At 41.5% G+C, this 17140-nt stretch overlaps 1 protein-coding gene across 1 annotated transcript in view; it reads left to right on the top strand.

Moving 5' to 3' along the window:
- Positions 1–109: 109 nt before the first annotated feature.
- Positions 110–17140, top strand: part of Gmcl1 (germ cell-less 1, spermatogenesis associated) — a 68876-nt gene continuing 51845 nt past the window's right edge. Inside the window, exons 1-4 of the mRNA XM_045152496.1 lie at positions 110–496; positions 10044–10167; positions 13478–13574; positions 14945–15042. Coding sequence (XP_045008431.1) covers positions 231–496; positions 10044–10167; positions 13478–13574; positions 14945–15042 — 585 coding nt within the window. The 5' untranslated portion in view covers positions 110–230. The remainder of the gene's footprint in view (positions 497–10043; positions 10168–13477; positions 13575–14944; positions 15043–17140) is intronic.

The following is a 17140-nucleotide window of genomic DNA, read 5'->3' as shown; positions in this document are numbered from 1 at the left end:
CGCAGGCTCCGTCCGTCACGAGGTAACTGGCTCTCCTTCCGGAGGCTCTGCGCGCACGCGCCCTGCATCCCGCGCGGTTGCGAGAGCTGGAGGCCTAAGTGCGCGGGGCGGAGGATGGAGACGCTGGCGTTCGTGGCAACCGTTGGGGCCGCGCGAGAGGCGGTGGCCGCGTAGGCGGCGGGGCCATGGCGGCAGAGCGCTGTCGCTGCGCTCCCTGAAGCGCGCTTCCCATGGGCGCGCTGAGCAGCCGAGTGCTGCGACAGCCGGGCCGAGCCCGAGCGCAGCCGGAGCCGGAGCCGGAGCCGGGCCCTGGGGTGGGGGGCTCCGCTCGGAGGCTGGAGGCTGGCCACGATGCAGCCGACCGCAGCTTCTGCTACTGTCCCGGCGGACGCAAGCGCAAGCGCAGCAGCGGGTCCTTCTGCTACTGTCACCCCGACTCCGACACGGACGAGGACGAGGGTGACCAGCAGCAGCGACTCCTTAACACGCCTCGGAGGTACGCCAGGGAGCGCCGCACCTGCTGGGCCGGAGGACGTCGGTGTCCGTGAAGGGCGGAAGTGCCCTTGACGGGAAATGCGGGCAAGTCCGGCCTCTGAGGGTGGGCGCTGTGCCGAGCCCTCCTGGGGTCGGTGCGCGAGCTTTTGCTGTGCCTAGCAGATCCCGCTTCATTCCGGGGAGGTTGGGGAAATGGGGCGTTCTGCGTCGTGAACCGCAGATCGCCGGCGGGTTGTTTTCTCAACCTGAGACTGGAAACACCAAGCCCGGGGTTGTGTCTCCTGGAGAGCTCACCCTCTAAGTGAGTAACCTCAGGTATCGTGTTTTGCATCAAGAGGAATAAGGCACATACATCATAGTGTTTGAGATGGTCACCTTTGTTGTTACCTACTAAAAGAACAGGAAGTAATTAAACACCATTTTCTTTTGTAAAAGTGAAGCTAGATGGTCAGTACTATGCATTCTCCTGGAATTAGGAATAAAGTCAAACTACGCACCAGTTTAAGTCCTTGGCAGTGGGTCTGAGTACTAGTGCCGCAGATTGTTTACCTTTTGGCGGGAAAAGATGAAAAAAAATTCACTTGTGAAGTAGGATGTACACCAGGATATATTTTAATAAAAACAATCAAGTTGTTCTTTTACTTTTAAGGTCTTGGTAGAATCAGAGTATTTTTTAAATGAAACATTCAAAAATAATTCACTCGCCGTGCGTGGCGGTGCATTTGGGAGGCAGAGGTAGGAGGATCAGAGTTTGAAGTCGCTGTGAGACTACATAGTGAATTGCAGGTCAGCCTGAGCTAGAGCAAGACCCTACCTCAAAAAAAAAAAAAAAAAAAAAAAACCCACGATTTTAAATGAAAGGAGCTAAAGAGATGGCTCATCGGTTAAAGGTGCTTATTTGCAAAGCCTGACGGACTGGGTTTGATTCGCCAGTACTCACGTGAAGCCTAATACACAAAGTACTGCATGCTTCTGAAGTTCTTTTCAGTGACAGAAGGCCTTGGCGCCCCTGAAGTGTCTGTCTGTCTATCAAATAAATAAAACTATTTTTTAAAAAGAAAATGCAGGCTGAAGAGGTGGCTTAACGGTTAAAGGCACTTCCTTGCAAAGCCTTTGACAGCCCAGGTTCAAGTCCCCGGTGTCCATGGAATTCGTTTGCAGGCAGGAGGCCCTAGTGGGGCCCACGCTCACTCTCTTGCCATCTGTCTTTCTCTTAGTCTCTCAAATAAATAAACATTAAAAAGAAAAAAAATGCATGTCAAAATTTAGTATGTGCGTGTTAGTGGAAGCTGCATGACTTGGCTTTATATAGCTGTAGATGTGAGAAGATATTAGGACCTGTACTTTTGTGTGTTAGCCCTGGTCCCATTCTGAGGTTGCATATTGTGCTCTCTCCCACGCAGCCAAGTAGCTCATGAAAATCTTCAGCTTCCAAGCCTGCCCTCTACCTTATAACTTTTTTTCTCAATTTTTATTAACGTTTTCCATTATTATAAAAAATATCCCATGGTAATACCCTCCCCCCCCACTTTCCCCTTTGAAATTCCATTCTCCATCATATCCCCTCCCCATCTTAATCAGTCTCTCTCTTATTTTGATGTCATGATCTTTTCCTCCTCTTATGATGGTCTTGTGTAGGTAGTATCAGGCATGGCGAGGTCATGGATATACAGGCCATTTTATGTGTGGAGGGAGCACTTTGTAAGGAGTCCTACTCTGCCTTTGGCTCTTACATTCTTTCCACTGCCTCTTCTGCATTAGACCCTGAGCCTTGGAAGGTGTGATCGAGATGTTACTCAGTACTCCAGTCACTTTTCCAGCACTATGATACCTTCTGAGTCATCCCAAGGTCCCTGCCATCTGAAAAGAGAAGATTCTCTACCCAAAGTGAGAGTAGCGTAAATATAAGGGTATAAATATTAAGAGAAGGGCTTACTGTGCAGTTTGATAAGCATAGTATATACATTTTTCCAGACATCAGCAGATGTTACACCCCTAGGGCTCATGACTACCCCTGTTTTAAGTTTTCAGTATCAGGGATGTGTTTCCCCCCCCCCCATGGAGTGGGCCTCCAGTCCAGTTGGAGGGCAGTTGGTTTCCACCATGACAGACCTGCTACTATTGCACCCATTGGCTTATTTGGCCTGGCTGGCCAATTATAAGACTTGCAGTGTCCACTGTTGAGTATCTTCACTGGTGGTATCTATTTCTCCCATTGAACTACATGTAGAATGGCTTCTTCCAGCTTTCTGTCAGCACTTACAACTTTTTCTAATTGCCTGTCTTTTACATTAACAAAAATGTTAAACTATTCTGCACTGGGTCTTGATTGTTCTAAGTATAGCTTGTCTAAAATTTGTATTTTTGTAAACAGTATATATTGTTATATAGTTCACTGCAGATTGTGGGCTACGATTACAAGTCATACTTGATGGGTCCCATGCCCATTGCCTATTCAAAGTGGGAGACATTTCTAATCTCATAGAAGGTGGAATCTTTTTTATTTTTTGAGACAGGCTGTCATGTATCCCAAAACAGCCTCAAACTTGCTTGATAGCACAGGAAAACTTTCAACTTCTGATCCTCCTGCTGAGTGCTGACATTACAAGGCCTGTGCGACCATGCTTGGTTTATTTGGTGCTGAAAAGAGCAAAACAATAAGGTACATGTTCAGTTCCTGAAATCTCTTGCATCTTGTCAAGTGCTTCTGGTTGGGCCATTTTTTTTTTTTTTCTCGAGGTAGGGTCTCACTCTAGTCCAGGCTGACCTGGAATTCACTATGGAGTCTCAGGGTGGCCTTGAACTCACGGCGATCCTCCTACCTCTGCCTCCCGAGTGCTGGGATTAAAGGCGTGCGCCACCACGCCCGGCAGTTGGGCCATTTTCATTTGTTTATTTGGTCAGTGTCTTTTTTAGATATACTTCTTTCTGCCCTAGAATTTCCAACTTCCCTTTTTCTCCCCTGTTAAGAAAAGAAGGTGAGCCGGGAGTGATGGCGCACACCTTTAATCCCAGCACTTGGAAGGCCACCCTGAGACTACATAGTGAATTCCAGGACAGCCTGAACTAGAGCGAGACCCTACCTTAAAACAAACAAACAAAAAAGAATAATTCTCTTTAATGTTTAGATGTTGAAAGACATGAATAACACCAGCAATTAGAAACTGAGGGGGCATCATCACAGTTCACTGTCAGCTTGGGTTATTTGAGTGTTTAAAAAATAATAATATTCTTTCTTTCATCATATCTTGAGCTTTTAAAAGTTTAAAAACTTTTTTAAAATATTCTATTTTTCTTTTTTTTATTTGAGAGAGAGAGAAATAGGAAGGGGGAAAGAGAGAAAGAATGAGTGTGCCAGGGCCTCCAGCCGCTGCTAACGAACTCCAGATGCATGCGCCCCCTTGTGCAGCTGGCTTATGTGGGTTCTGGGGAGTTGAACGTGGATCCTTTGGCTTTTTAGGCAAGTACCTTAACCACTAAGCCATTTCTCCAGCCCCTTAAAAAAATCTTTTGAAGAATCCATCTCCTCAAACCTGCAGCTCCCTGTAGGGTCTTCTATCCTGTTCCCATCTAGATTTGCCTGTTGTTATCCTTGGACTGACTTCACACCATCTCTGAGATTGAAACTACTGTTATCTCTCTCTTTTTTGGAGTGTGTGTATGTTCCATGTGTGCACCTTAGGAAGCCAGAGGAGAACATTGAATGTCTTCCTCTATCCCTCATCCGCATGTTCACTTGAGACAGTCTCCTGCTAAACTTGGAGCTGCCGTTTTTGGTCAGACTGGCAGACCAGAAAGCCCCAGTGCATCTGTGGTCTCTAAAACTCCACAGGACTGGGGCTACAGGTGAGTATGGCCAAACCCAGCTGTCAGTGTGGGTGCTAGTGATTGAACTCAGTGTGAATCAGGCCTTCATGCTTGCATGGCAAGTGCTCTTATCCTCTAAGTCATCTCCCTGGCCAATTATCTTTTTCACTTATCTTAGTGTACTGTATTTCCAAGCATTTTCTCAAGAAAAAGTGCAAGTGGGGGTAATTTGTGCATCTTTAAATATTAAACTAAGTCTAGTTTTTGTCTTCTGACTGGATATGGTACTTTATAGTAACTTTTCATATCTTTGGTGATATTGCTTAATTGTCCTTTGGCCTGAGTGTGGATATAAGATTTAGTCCTGGTCTAATTCTGTTTTCCTTTCAGGTGGCTTTTTTCCCCCCTTCCTGGGGTTTTTGAAATTTTGTCTTTGGTATTTTAGAGTTTAACTAGAATGTCCATAAGTGTGGGTCTTTTGACAGCTTTGGAATAGGTGAAGTCTCACAGTCTAGAGACTTATATACTAGCTTTCAAATAAAATAACTCTTGTTCTGTGTAATTGATTGATTGATTGATTGATTGATTGATTTTTCGAGGTAGGGTCTCACTCTAGTCCAGGTTGACCTGGAACTCACTATGCAGTCTCAGAGGGACCTTGAACTCACAGCGATCCACCTGCCTCTGCCTTCCGAGTGCTGAGATTAAAGGTGTGCGCCACCACGTCCAGCTCCTGAGTAGTTTTTTATTGCCACATCCTGTTATCTTATAAATGTAGTAATTTAACATATCCCAGTACATAGATGAGAATTGTTTATTTATTTGAGAGAGAGAGAGAGGCAGAGATCAAAGTGAATGGGTGCACCAGGGCCTCTAGCTACCTCACACGAACTCCAGGCACATGTGCCACCTAGTCTGTCTGGCTTTACATGGGTACTGGGGAATCAAAACTGGGTCCTTAGGCTTTGCAGGCAAGTGCCTTAACTGATGAGCCATCTCTCCAGTCCTGGATTGTGTTTTCCTTCCTTCCTTCCCCCCCCCCCCATAGAGTCTTGAGTCTTGCTGTAACCCAAGGCTGATCTACCTCTGCCTCCCAAGTGCTGGGATTAAAGGCATGCACCACCACGCCCGGCTGTGTTTTCTTTTTTTGTCATTTCCCTGTATTATATATTTCCTCTGGGGCTTTTCTGCCTATCTGTCTCTCCTTTTCTCTTCCCTCCTTCCATCTCTTTCTTCCCTTTTCCTTCCCCCTTCCTTTTCCTCCCACTCTACTAATTTTTCTTATGTGTAGTAATCTTTGTCATTTGTTCTATTAAGTATGAGTAGCTCTGTGTGTGTGTGTGTCTGTCTGGTGAGTAAATCCTATTCAGTAAATCTTGAGTAGGAAGACTAATTTGGATATGGGTGGAGTATGCATTGTTTTAGAGCATAGACTGCTAGACTTTCTTGATTCACAGTGCCTTTAGTATCTCAATATTTTTCTTTTTAAAAAATTTTTATTAGCATTTTCCATGATTATAAAAAAAATCCCATGGTAATTCCCTCCCCCCCATCTCAGTATTTTTCATGGCACACCTGATCTAAAAGAAACACCTCATGGTTAGATCCAAACAGACAGCTTAGTAGTGGTAAATTACATTTTGTTTGAAACACAGAAGTTTTGTTTCCTTAAATTTAAAAATATTCCAGCCAGGCATTGTAGCACATACCTATAATCCTAGTACTTGGAGGGAGGTGAAAGCAGGAAGATCTAAGTTCAAGACCAGCCTGAGCTTCATGAGACCCTGCCTCCAAAAGGCACGATATAAAGTAAAAGTCTGTGTGTGAATTCGCTGTGGTATTTTGACACACAGTTTGGGAACCATTACTTAGGGTGAATAGTTGGGAGCTAACAGCTAACAGATTGTTGTGTTTAGAACTCTGGCACCTACACCAGAGCTTTACTCCTCCTTCTAGCTTTCCATTTCTTTCTAGAAAAGCTTTGGAATTTATTTTGTTTTGTTTTGTCCAGGTACCTATACTCTGTGTTTTTGGAGATGGGGAAGCCACTAGGAGAACAAGTGGCCTATCTCCTGTGTCATTTACTACCTCTGCTCAGTCCCTATCCTTCCTCTCCACCCTCAGGTTCTGAAAGGTGGATAGGAACCTCTGAGCACTTCATACTGTATTTTGGGTTGTGTCATTCACTGCTCTTATTGTAGTTTATCTTGTGATTTCTAGATCCCTAGAAGTCTCTCATCAAGTCATCAGCCCACTCACATGTTTATCCTGTTGTACATCTACTACTGTTTGTTTGGTTTTGAGACAGACTCCCTTCTTGGCCCAGGCTGGTCTAGAACTCACAGTCCCCTTTTCTCAGCCTTCCAGATGCTGGGGTAAACCCCAACATGAGCCACCACCACACCTGGCTCTTCCTCTCTTTCATGCTTTGTTCTTTTTTTCTTTCTTTTTTCCACCACCATACTTTTCTCTTTCCAGCACTGCTCCACCACTGAGCAGTATCCTCATGTTTTCATTCTTTAATATGATTTGAGGAAAGATGGAAAATAAATTTGAGCTCATTCTGCTGTCAGAAAACAAAAAATATTTTGTCTCACTTATTTCTGACAAAACCGATGAAGTGTTCATTCCTAGCTCAGCTTCCCAAGCAGTTGTGACTACACGTGCACACCACAACACCCAGCTTTTATTTATATATATATATGCATATATATTTTATACATACATATATGCATGCATATGTAGACCAGAGGTCAATAATAGGTGCTTCTTCAATTGTTTTCTATTTTATTTTCTAAGACAGCCTCTCACTGAACCCACAGCTTAGCAATTTGGCTAGACTAGCTAGCCAGTAGCCCCAAGGATTCTCTCATTTCCATCTTCCCAGCACTAGGATTACAAGTGCATGCCACCATGCCTAGATTTTTATGTGGGTGTTGGGACTCAGAACTAGGGTACTCATGCTTACACAGTAAGCCATCTCTTCCAGTCACGTGTGCTATTAACATTAATACTGCTAAGAAGAGGCTCCAGACAATGAAACAATTATTTCATTCTTTTTTTTTTTTTTTGATAGGGTGTCATGTTGGCCCTAAACTCCATAGGTAGCCAAGGCTGACCTGATTCCTGATCCTCCTGCCTCCACCTAAGTGCTCAGATTAGTGTGGACTACCATGCTCAGAAAAAAAAAATTCTTTGGTTTTTCCTTCAGCTGGGCCTGGGCTGGCTTGACCCAGGCCCAGCTGGGAAGGCCCCCCCCCCCCAGCCCTTATCCTCTTCATGGGTTCTTTATCCCCTCCAGCTCTCCACATGGCAGAAACTCCTTGAACTTTTCTCTTTTCTTTCCATGCATTTTTCCCCAGGCCCTCCATGTGGGATCTGTAGCCACATGGATGCCTTTCCGTGGCTCTATTTCCCTCAATAAATATAATAATTTAATGATTATCCTAAAAATTCTTTAAAAAATAAGTTTTGTGGCTGAAGAGATGGCTTAGCAGTTAAGGCACTTGTCTGCAAAGCCTGAGGACTCATGTTCAGTTTTCCAGGTCTCACATAAGCAGATGCACAGCACAAGGGGGCATACACATCTGGGGTTTGATTGCAGTGGCTGGATGCCCTGGTGTGCCAGTTCTCCCTTTCTCTCTTGCTTGCCAGTCCGTTGGATTTGCCTCAGAAAAAATTTTTAAAGAAACAATAAGGTTTTTAACTTCTAGGAGAGTTACAAGAATTGATCACATTTTAAAAATTAATAAATCCCTTCTACCCTTTTTCTTACAACAGTGTTGTCAACATATATGTATGTATGTTTTTGTTTTTTTTTAAGTAGGGTCTCCTGTAACCCATTTTCAGGGATGACCTTCAGATCCTCCTGCCTACACCTCCCAAGTACTGGGAGTGTATGTACGTGCCACACAACCAGTTTCTGCAGTGCTGGTTTTCATGCTTAGTAAGCAAGTAGTCCCTAGCCCCATGATTACCAAACTTTAAAAAAATACTTTATTTAATTGAGAGAGAGAAAGAGGCAGAGAGGGACAGAGAGAGAATGGGCATGCCAGGGCCTCTAGTCACTGCAGATGAACTCCAGACACATGCCAGTTTGTGCGTCTGGCTTACAAGGCTCCTGGGGAATCAAACCTAGGTCCTTAGGCTTCATAGGCAAGCACCTTAACCACTAAGCAATCTCTCCAGCCTTGCCAAACTTTTTAAAATCAGGGGGTTTTGAAAATAAACCTTATGTAAAAATTCAGTATCTTTGCTCACATAGGCTCTGCTCATCATGAAGTTAGTGGTGGGGTGCTCAGAGTTTGCAGCTTCACCCTCCTGAGTAGCCCCTTAAATATTTCTCATTTAAGGTGGGTTTTTTTTGTTTTTTTGTTGTTTTTTTTTCCGAGGCAAGGTCTCACACTAGTCCAGGCTGACCTGGAATTCATTATGCAGTGTCAGGGTGGTCTCAAATTCACAGTGATCCTCCTACCTCTGCTTCCTGAGTGCTGGGATTAAAGGCATGCACCACCAACCCAGCTCATTTGAGTATTTTTTCTTTGATCTAAGGTGGCAGACCATTTGTCGAGTGGGGGAGAAACAATGAGTTTAACAATGAGTTTAAAGCTAGTTAGTTTAACTTGTTAATGAAATAAGAAATGTGAATTTCATTTCTGTTTTGGAGGTACTGGGGTTTATTAAACATGCCTCATGCATACAAAGTCAACACTGTACCAGTTGAGCTATATTTCCAGCCCCATGAAGTTCTTTTTGTGAGTTGTGTGTGTATATGTGTATGTGTGGTCAGTGTATGTTTGTTCACATGCGTGGCACATGCATGTGTGTGTATACACATTTGGAAGCCAGAGGTTAAAGTTGAGTGTCTTCCTAGTTTGCGCTCTACTTTATTGACATGGTTTCTCTCTTGAACCAAGATTTGGGGTTCTGGTCTTTTCCTCTGGAGCACTGGGATTACAGGCAAACTGCCACATCCAAACTGTGTCCTCGTGGCAAGTGCTTTACCAACTGAGACTTCTCCCCAGCCTCTCTAAATTTTTTTGTTGTGTTTTGTTTTGTTGTGTTTTGTTTGTTTTTCGAGGTAGGGTCTCACTGTAGCCCAGGCTGACCTGGAATTCACTATGGAGTCTCAGGGTGGCCTTGAACTCAGTGGCAGTCCTCCTACCTCTGCCTCCTGAGTGCTGGGATTAAAAGTGTGTGCCACCACACCTGGCTGTAAATTATTTTTAAAATTACTCGGGTAAGGAATTTTTTACTGTGGATTTTCATTTTCTAGTTGCATAGCAGATTATGGAAGTCATACTGAAATCCTTCATAGCACTGGTATCTAAATAACTAAGCAAAAAGTGATTGCCTACTTAACCTTAATTTATTGAATATACAATTAAATTGGTTAAAATTCAGTTTTTAAAAGGCAAATAGAGAAGTCTCCCTCTTCTGCTGCCCTGTGTACCTGCTGTCAGTAGAGAGCCACAGAGATAATTGCCATGATCATTTATTCTTCCAGACATGGTCAAGTGTGAATGTATAATATCACACTGGATTCTCACAGAAATTAAACAACAGGAATATTTTGAAATATATGCAAAATCAGAAAAACTTTTTTTTTTTGTTTTGGTGCTGAGGATTGAACCCAGAGCTTTGTGCATGCTAGCTTTCTTCCACTGAACATATATGTCATTTATATATGTATGTGTGTGTGTATGTATGTGTGTATATAGCTTTTGTATTTTTCTTAACAGGAAAAAATTAAAGAGTACATCTAAGTATATTTATCAAACATTGTTTCTGAATGGTGAAAACAGTGATATCAAGATCTGTGCTCTTGGAGAAGAATGGAGCCTACACAAAATATATTTATGCCAAGTAAGTATTTTGTTTTTCTGTTTTAGTAAGTGAAAATTTTCAGTCATGTTCTGTTGTCTCACTAGAGTTCACTTCTTTGTCACACTGCCCACCATCGCATCACCTCTTCTGCTAATATGATGGGACAAGTGAGGAGAAAGTCTTTAACATTAAAAGTTAAAATTTGGGGCTGGAGAGATGGCTTTGTGGTTAAGGCGCTTGCCTGCGAAGCCTAAGGACCTAGGTTCAATTCCCCAGTGCCCATGTAAGCCAGATGTTCAAGGTATCACATGCATCTAGAGTTTGTTTGCAGTGGCCTGTTCACTCTTTCTCTGCACCCCCTCAAATAAATAAAATACTTTTAAAAGTTAAGATTTTTAAATTTGTTTTGTTTATGATTCATATTAACCCATTGATCTGAAATGTTGCTTGGAGGAAAGTGAATGGAAAGTTAACACTTTTCCTTCTTTCTCTTCTAGAAAATCCAGTTGTATTAAAGACAAGACCAGCAAACTGTCATTTAACCATTGTACCTGATATGACTTCTGTTCTGAAAATTTTCCTGTCTGCTACCCATTTTAACCTTTAAACTGTCATAGAGTTTTTAAACTAGAATAAAATGTTGCTAAAATCTTGGTATTTTATTCCTTCATCTTCATCTTCTTAGTGAACTCTGGACCTGTGGAGCAGGTGTTTTTTGTTTGGAGAATAATGACTAGAAAGACAGAGTAGAATATTCCAGCAAAAACATTTGGGGATTTTTTTTTCACATTTTAATCAAAATGTGTTAGATTTCTTTACACACACACACACACATTTTTGAGGGAGGGAATGGGCGCACCAGGGCTTGTAACCATTGCAAGTGAGTTCTATATGCATGTGCCACCTTGTACATCTGGCTTACATGGGTACTAGAGAATTGAACCTGGGTCCTTAGGCTTTGCAGGCAAGCACCATAACCACTGAATCATCTCTCCAGCCCAAAATGTGTTTATTTCTTTTTTTTGTTTTGTTTTCACAATTTTTATTAACATTTTCCATAATTATAATTATTTCTTTTTAAACAACTTTACTTTGACTTAAAGAATATAGGGGCTTGGGAGATAGCTTAGTGGTTTAGACATTTTCCTGCAAAGCTAAAGGACCTAGGTTCAGTGCTCCAGTATCCACGTAAATCCAGATATACAAGGCGGCACTTGCACCTGAGTTCTTTGCAGTGGCTAGAGGCCCTGGTGCACCCGTTCTCTCTCTCTTTTTCTTTCTCTCACTGCCTCTGCTCCCCCTCTCTCAAATATTTTTTTTAATTTTAAAAAAGAATATGGTCAATTTTTTTTAAGAAATAAAAGAATACATTCCAGAGAATTACCAGAATATTAATCATAGCCACATCTTTCTTCTAAATGTCTCAAAAAGAAAAAGAAATCTGTGTTTGACCAAGGATGAGACAGCCTCTGGAAAACTACCCCTGTTGAAATTTTGTTGATTAAAGTTCAGGCCTCTTGATACATGTGTGTCCTTTGTGGACAGAAACCAAGTCTGTTCCTGTACTCACAGAGCCTTCTGATTACAGGTGGCCCTCAGTGTCTGTAGGTCCTACATCCCCAGATGCAATTCTGAGATAAAAATACTTGAAAAGAGAAAATTGCAACTGTGCTGAACACGTACTTGTCACTCCCTAAAAATCCAGCTAATTATTTATATAGCATTTTCTTTGTATTAGTTTGGTAGTATAAGCAGCCTATAAGTAATTTAAAGTATGCAAGAAGGGCTGGAGTGATGGCTCGGCATTTAAAGACACTTGCTTACAAAGCCTGACAGCCTGGGTTTGATTCCTTAGTACTGATGCAAAGCCAGATGCACAAAGTGGCACATGCATCTAGAGTTTGTAGTGACAAGAGGTCCTAGGCGTGCCTCTTTCCCTCCTTCCCTCCTTTTCTCCCTCTCCCTCTACCTCTCTCTTTCTCTCTATTTGCAACTAAAATACTAAAAGAAAATAAAGTATATAAGAGGATATACATAGGTTAATGCAAATATAAGGGACTTGAGCATCTGAGTTTTACTGTTGACAGAGGGCCCTGGAAGTGATGCCCTACAGATACAAAGGAATGAATATAACTAAAGCTTTAAAAATCAACTGGTTAATATTTGATCCATTCTAAAATCTAATAATGGGGCTGGGGAGATGGCTTAACAGTTACGGTGCTTACCTGCAAGGACCCGGATTTAATTCTGCAGGACCCTCGTAAGCCAGATGCACAAGGTGGCGTGTGCATCTGGAGTTCATTTGCAATGGCTGGAGGCCCTGGCATGCCCATTTTTTATCTATCTGGCCCCCCAATCAAATAAATAAAAATTAAATGTTTAAAGTACAGTTATTCTAATTATGAGGGATGAATTCTAGAATTCAGGTCCATTACATTCTAGTTAGATAAACCAAACTGTGGATTTTCCCTGATTTTGTTTGTTTTGTTTTGTTTTTCAAGGTAGGGTCTTGCTCTAGCCCAGGCTGACCTGGAATTCATTATGTAGTCTCAGGGTGGCCTTGAACTCATAGCGATCCTACTACCTCTGCCTCCCAAGTGCTGGGATTAAAGGCATGTGCCACCACGCCCAGCTCTGGTTTATTTAGTGTGCAGTCTTTAATACTGACTTGGGACTGTACTGGATCTTTAATTACCATTAAGGCTGCAGTAGGGATACCAGATTGTGAGAACTTTCAGTTTCCTCTTGTCTCCCGAGTACATTATTGTATATCCATTATGCACACTGCCATATATTTGTTAGAAAGGCTTAAATATAGTAGTACAGTTTCTCTTTTTTAAATTTAATTAATTTATGTATTTGAGAGAATTAATATGGGTGTTCCAGGGCCTCCCACTGCTGCACACCAACTCCAGACACATCTTCCAGTTTGTGTATCTGGCTTTACTTGGATACTGGGGAGTCTAACTCAGTCAATTAGGTTTTGCAAGCAAGTACCTGTTTTAATTTCTAACCTTGAATGTAAAACCTCATTAAGAAGGAAAGTATGCCCAGAAATTGTTTTAACTAATTAAGAAGCTAACCACATTCAATAGTAATATGAGAATTCAGTTCTGAGAGTAATATAAGAATTTGAGGTAGGTTTTGTTAAAGCAGTATAAACTAAACATGTATTTCAATATAGCTGATAATGTTTTCTACTATACATTTATCTGACAATTTTTTTTTCTTTTGAAATAATATGGTTGGTAGTTGTGATAGGATAATTGTTTGGAGTTAGAAATGGGAAAATAATTTGGAAAGCAAAGCACTGGACAGCCATTGACTCCCCCCCCCCTTTTTTTTTAAGTCTGGCTATTTTTCTAGCATGTTCAGTGGTTCCTGGAAAGAATCCAGCATGAATATTATTGAACTGGAGATTCCTGACCAGAATATTGACGTAGAAGGTACTACCTTTATGACTACTATTATACGAAATCATAAAAACAACCTTTTCATTCCTTGGGAAGAAAATAAATATTCCTGATTTGTAGGTTAGAAAAAAGGAGCTTCATTTTATGTGTAACGGTGATGGTTTTGTATCAGTAACTCTTTTGCTATCAGTTGCTTTCCTCCTTGTCACTGTCAGTATGGGAGCTTTATCATGTTGGCCTGGGATATGAAAAATGTAGAGAAAAGGAAAAAAGCATAACCTACTTTAAGAAAAGTTATACATTGAATAATGGAGATGTAGCCAAGTGGTAAGGGCACTTGCCATCAATGCAGAGTCCTGGATTTGAGCACTGGGAGAAATAAATCCCGCCAGGCATGGTGGCACACACCTTTAATCCCAGCGCTCAGGAGGCTGAGGTAGAAGGATCACTATGAATTCAAGGCTACCCTGAGACTACATAGTGAATTGCAGGTCAGTCTGAGCTAGACTGAGACCCTACCTTGAAAAACCAAAAAACAAAGGAAAAAAGTTTGCATGTGGAAATCCTTTTAGGGATAGTAAGTGTATGAATCATAGTCAGTATTCTTTTGGCGCTGGAAGGATCCTTAGCAGAGGCTGGGGGAGATGAGGCATTGTTTTGAATCTCAGAGCTGTTTAACAAGCCTCCAGGTCAAACTATTCTTTCCTATTCCACAACTCCTTTCGCTTGCCTTATTTTATGTGCCTCACAGAGGTACCCAGTGCCTAATACATGGGCAGAGAGAAAATTTGAGATACTTACAAAGCGAACCATGTAGAATAATGATGAAAGTGGCAGTGGAAGGAGGATGGAAAGGCTTAGATAGCTGTGGGGAGCTGGACTTTAGTGTGGTATAGACATAACCAAGAGCTTTTCCATACTCAGTGGTAAAGTACTGAAAGAGCATTAAACTTGTCATGGAAGCTAGCCTTGTGGTGCATTCCTGTAACTCCAGTACATAGGAGGCTGGGGCAGGGTGATTGTCATGAATTCAAGGTCAGCTTGAGCTACATAGTGATTGAGATCCTTGCTATGGAGTGATGGAATATGTGTATTTATACTTAATGATTGGCTCACTTAGGAGAATATTCTAGAACTACTTCCAAGGGTGTCTTAATTCTGACAAGTAACAGTCAAGATTAGATATCGAAGAATACAGGTAGGGTTGATAAAATAATTTACAACATTGTCACTAACACCATCAATCAGTCACCATTACTGCCATTAGGACTGCTTCTCTTACCCTTTTCTGGACATGCCAGCTTGAAACAGGTGTCCTTGCATGTGAAGACAGTCAGTTGTTTCTGCAGTATTCTTTTGCATGGAATTAATACTTCATTCTGCATATGTGCTTTGGTTTTCAGCACTGCAGGTTGCATTTGGGTCACTGTATCGAGATGACGTCTTAATAAAACCCAGTCGAGTTGTTGCCATTTTGGCAGCAGCTTGTATGCTGCAATTGGTAAGTTTGCACATTGTTAAAAAAAATCACAATGTTATTTTTGTTTCAGCATATCACCCCCCAAAACAAAAATAAAGACTAGTGTTTGCAGTTTTTAAAATAAAAATGAATATATACATTGTATATATGTAAATACAATGATTGAGATAGGGAGGTAATATGATGGAGAATGGAATTTCAAAGGGGAAAGTGGGGGCGGGGAGGGAGGGAATTACCATGGGATTTTTTTTATAATCATGGAAAATGTCAATAAAAATTTTAAAAATAAAGTAAAAATTAAATATGTGAATGTACTGTTTGTTATAGATTGTTTAAAATCCATAACCAGAAGCAATTAATTACAACTGAGGAGGCTTCATGTTTGTGTGAAATAGATACAAATCATTTCTATGTATCTTAATAGGCTGTAGTATGGAAAAATTCATTTGTTTGAGCTCATTTTCAGATTTCTGTTAACAGATTGTAACTAGCAATTTAGATCACTGGTTCAAAGAAACCCCTTAAATGCTGTTTATACTTTTTCTTAATTAAGAAATCATACGTAAAACCATATTTTAATCTACTGGTAAGATGACATTCATTCAACAAAAGTTTATTGAGCAATATGTCAAGCTAGACATAGAGATCCAAAGGAAAAGGAATATGTATTCCCTGAATATGTATAATCTGTGTCCAATTAAAAAAAAATCTACTTCCTACCTTAGAAACCTAACAGTATATTTGGGGGAAGGAGTGAAAGGGTTGATACACAAATCCAAGTGTGAAATAAGAGCTTTCTAGTATTGGAGGGATGTTAATAATAAGCATCTTAGAGGGTTTAGTGGATGCCTAAAAGTAAGGGAATGGCCAGTTCAACCTGGTGATGTCTTAGAAGGAAGTGATGTTTCCAGATTGAGTCTTGAAAATATGCTTGTTTGCAAAGTTTGAAGAGAGGGGGCAGTAAGAGCATTTTAGACAAAAGGAACGGAGTAAGGCATAGAAATGTGAGATGATGGGGGATTGGAAAATTAAAGACCATATCTCCAGCATAAATATAAGAAGAGTTAGAGAGAAAGAGAACAAAGCCAGATCATAAGAGCTCTTCTGAAGCCAGACATGGTGGCACATGCCTTTAATCCCAGCACTGGGGAGGCAGAGGTAGGAGGATCGTCAGGAGTTCAAGGCCACCCTGAGACTCCATAGTGAATTTCAGGTCAGCTTGGGCTAGAGTGAGACCCTACCTTGGGAGAGAAAAAAAAGCTCCTCTGTACATTGCAGTTTAACCCTTACCTATAAGTGCCCTTGAAATATTTTTTTTTTAATTTTTATTAGCATTTTCCATGATTATAAAAAAAATCCCATGTTAATTCCCTCCCCCCCCCCACTTTCTCCTTTGCTTGAAATATTTTAATTAGGGAAAAGACAAAGTTATATTTTAGAAATAAAATGTCAGGGGAATGGGAGCATAGGTCCATCATAAAATACTTTCCTGGTATATGCAAAGCCCTGGATTTTATAACCAGCACCACACAACAAAATGAAAGAATATTTCAGGAACAATGTGTGAAAGATCTGAATTGAAAGAAAGAGAAGTACAACATTAAAGACCAAAAAAATTTAAAAAAAACTTAGGACTAAGAAGATAGCTCAGTAAAGGACTTGCCATGCATGCATGAGGACCTGAGTTAATCCCCAGAACCCATGTTTTCTTCTAAAAAAAACTTTTTTAAGCTGGGCATGTTGGCATATTCCTTTAACCCCATCCCTACAGAAGTGGGAACAGGCAATCTCAGAGACTCACTGGCCAGTCAGTTTAGCCTAACGAGCAAGCTCCAAACCAGTGAAATAACCTGTAATCAAAAAACAAAGTGAAGGGCTGGAGAGATGGCTTAGCAGTTAAGCGCTTGCCTGTGAAGCCTAAGGACCCCGGTTCGAGGCTTGGTTCCCCAGGACCCATGTTAGCCAGATGCACAAGGTGGCACATGCGTCTGGAGTTCGTTTGCAGTGGCTGGAGGCCCTGGCGCGCCCATTCTTTCTCTCTCTCTCTCTCTCTCTACCTCTCTCTCTATCTGCCTTTCTCTCTCTCTCTCTCTCTCTCTCTCTATTGCTCTCAAATAAA

This window comes from Jaculus jaculus, chromosome 6 (assembly GCF_020740685.1).
Source record: "Jaculus jaculus isolate mJacJac1 chromosome 6, mJacJac1.mat.Y.cur, whole genome shotgun sequence".
NCBI classification, from domain to species: domain Eukaryota; kingdom Metazoa; phylum Chordata; class Mammalia; order Rodentia; family Dipodidae; genus Jaculus; species Jaculus jaculus.
This window is presented reverse-complemented; position numbering and strand designations above follow the sequence as displayed.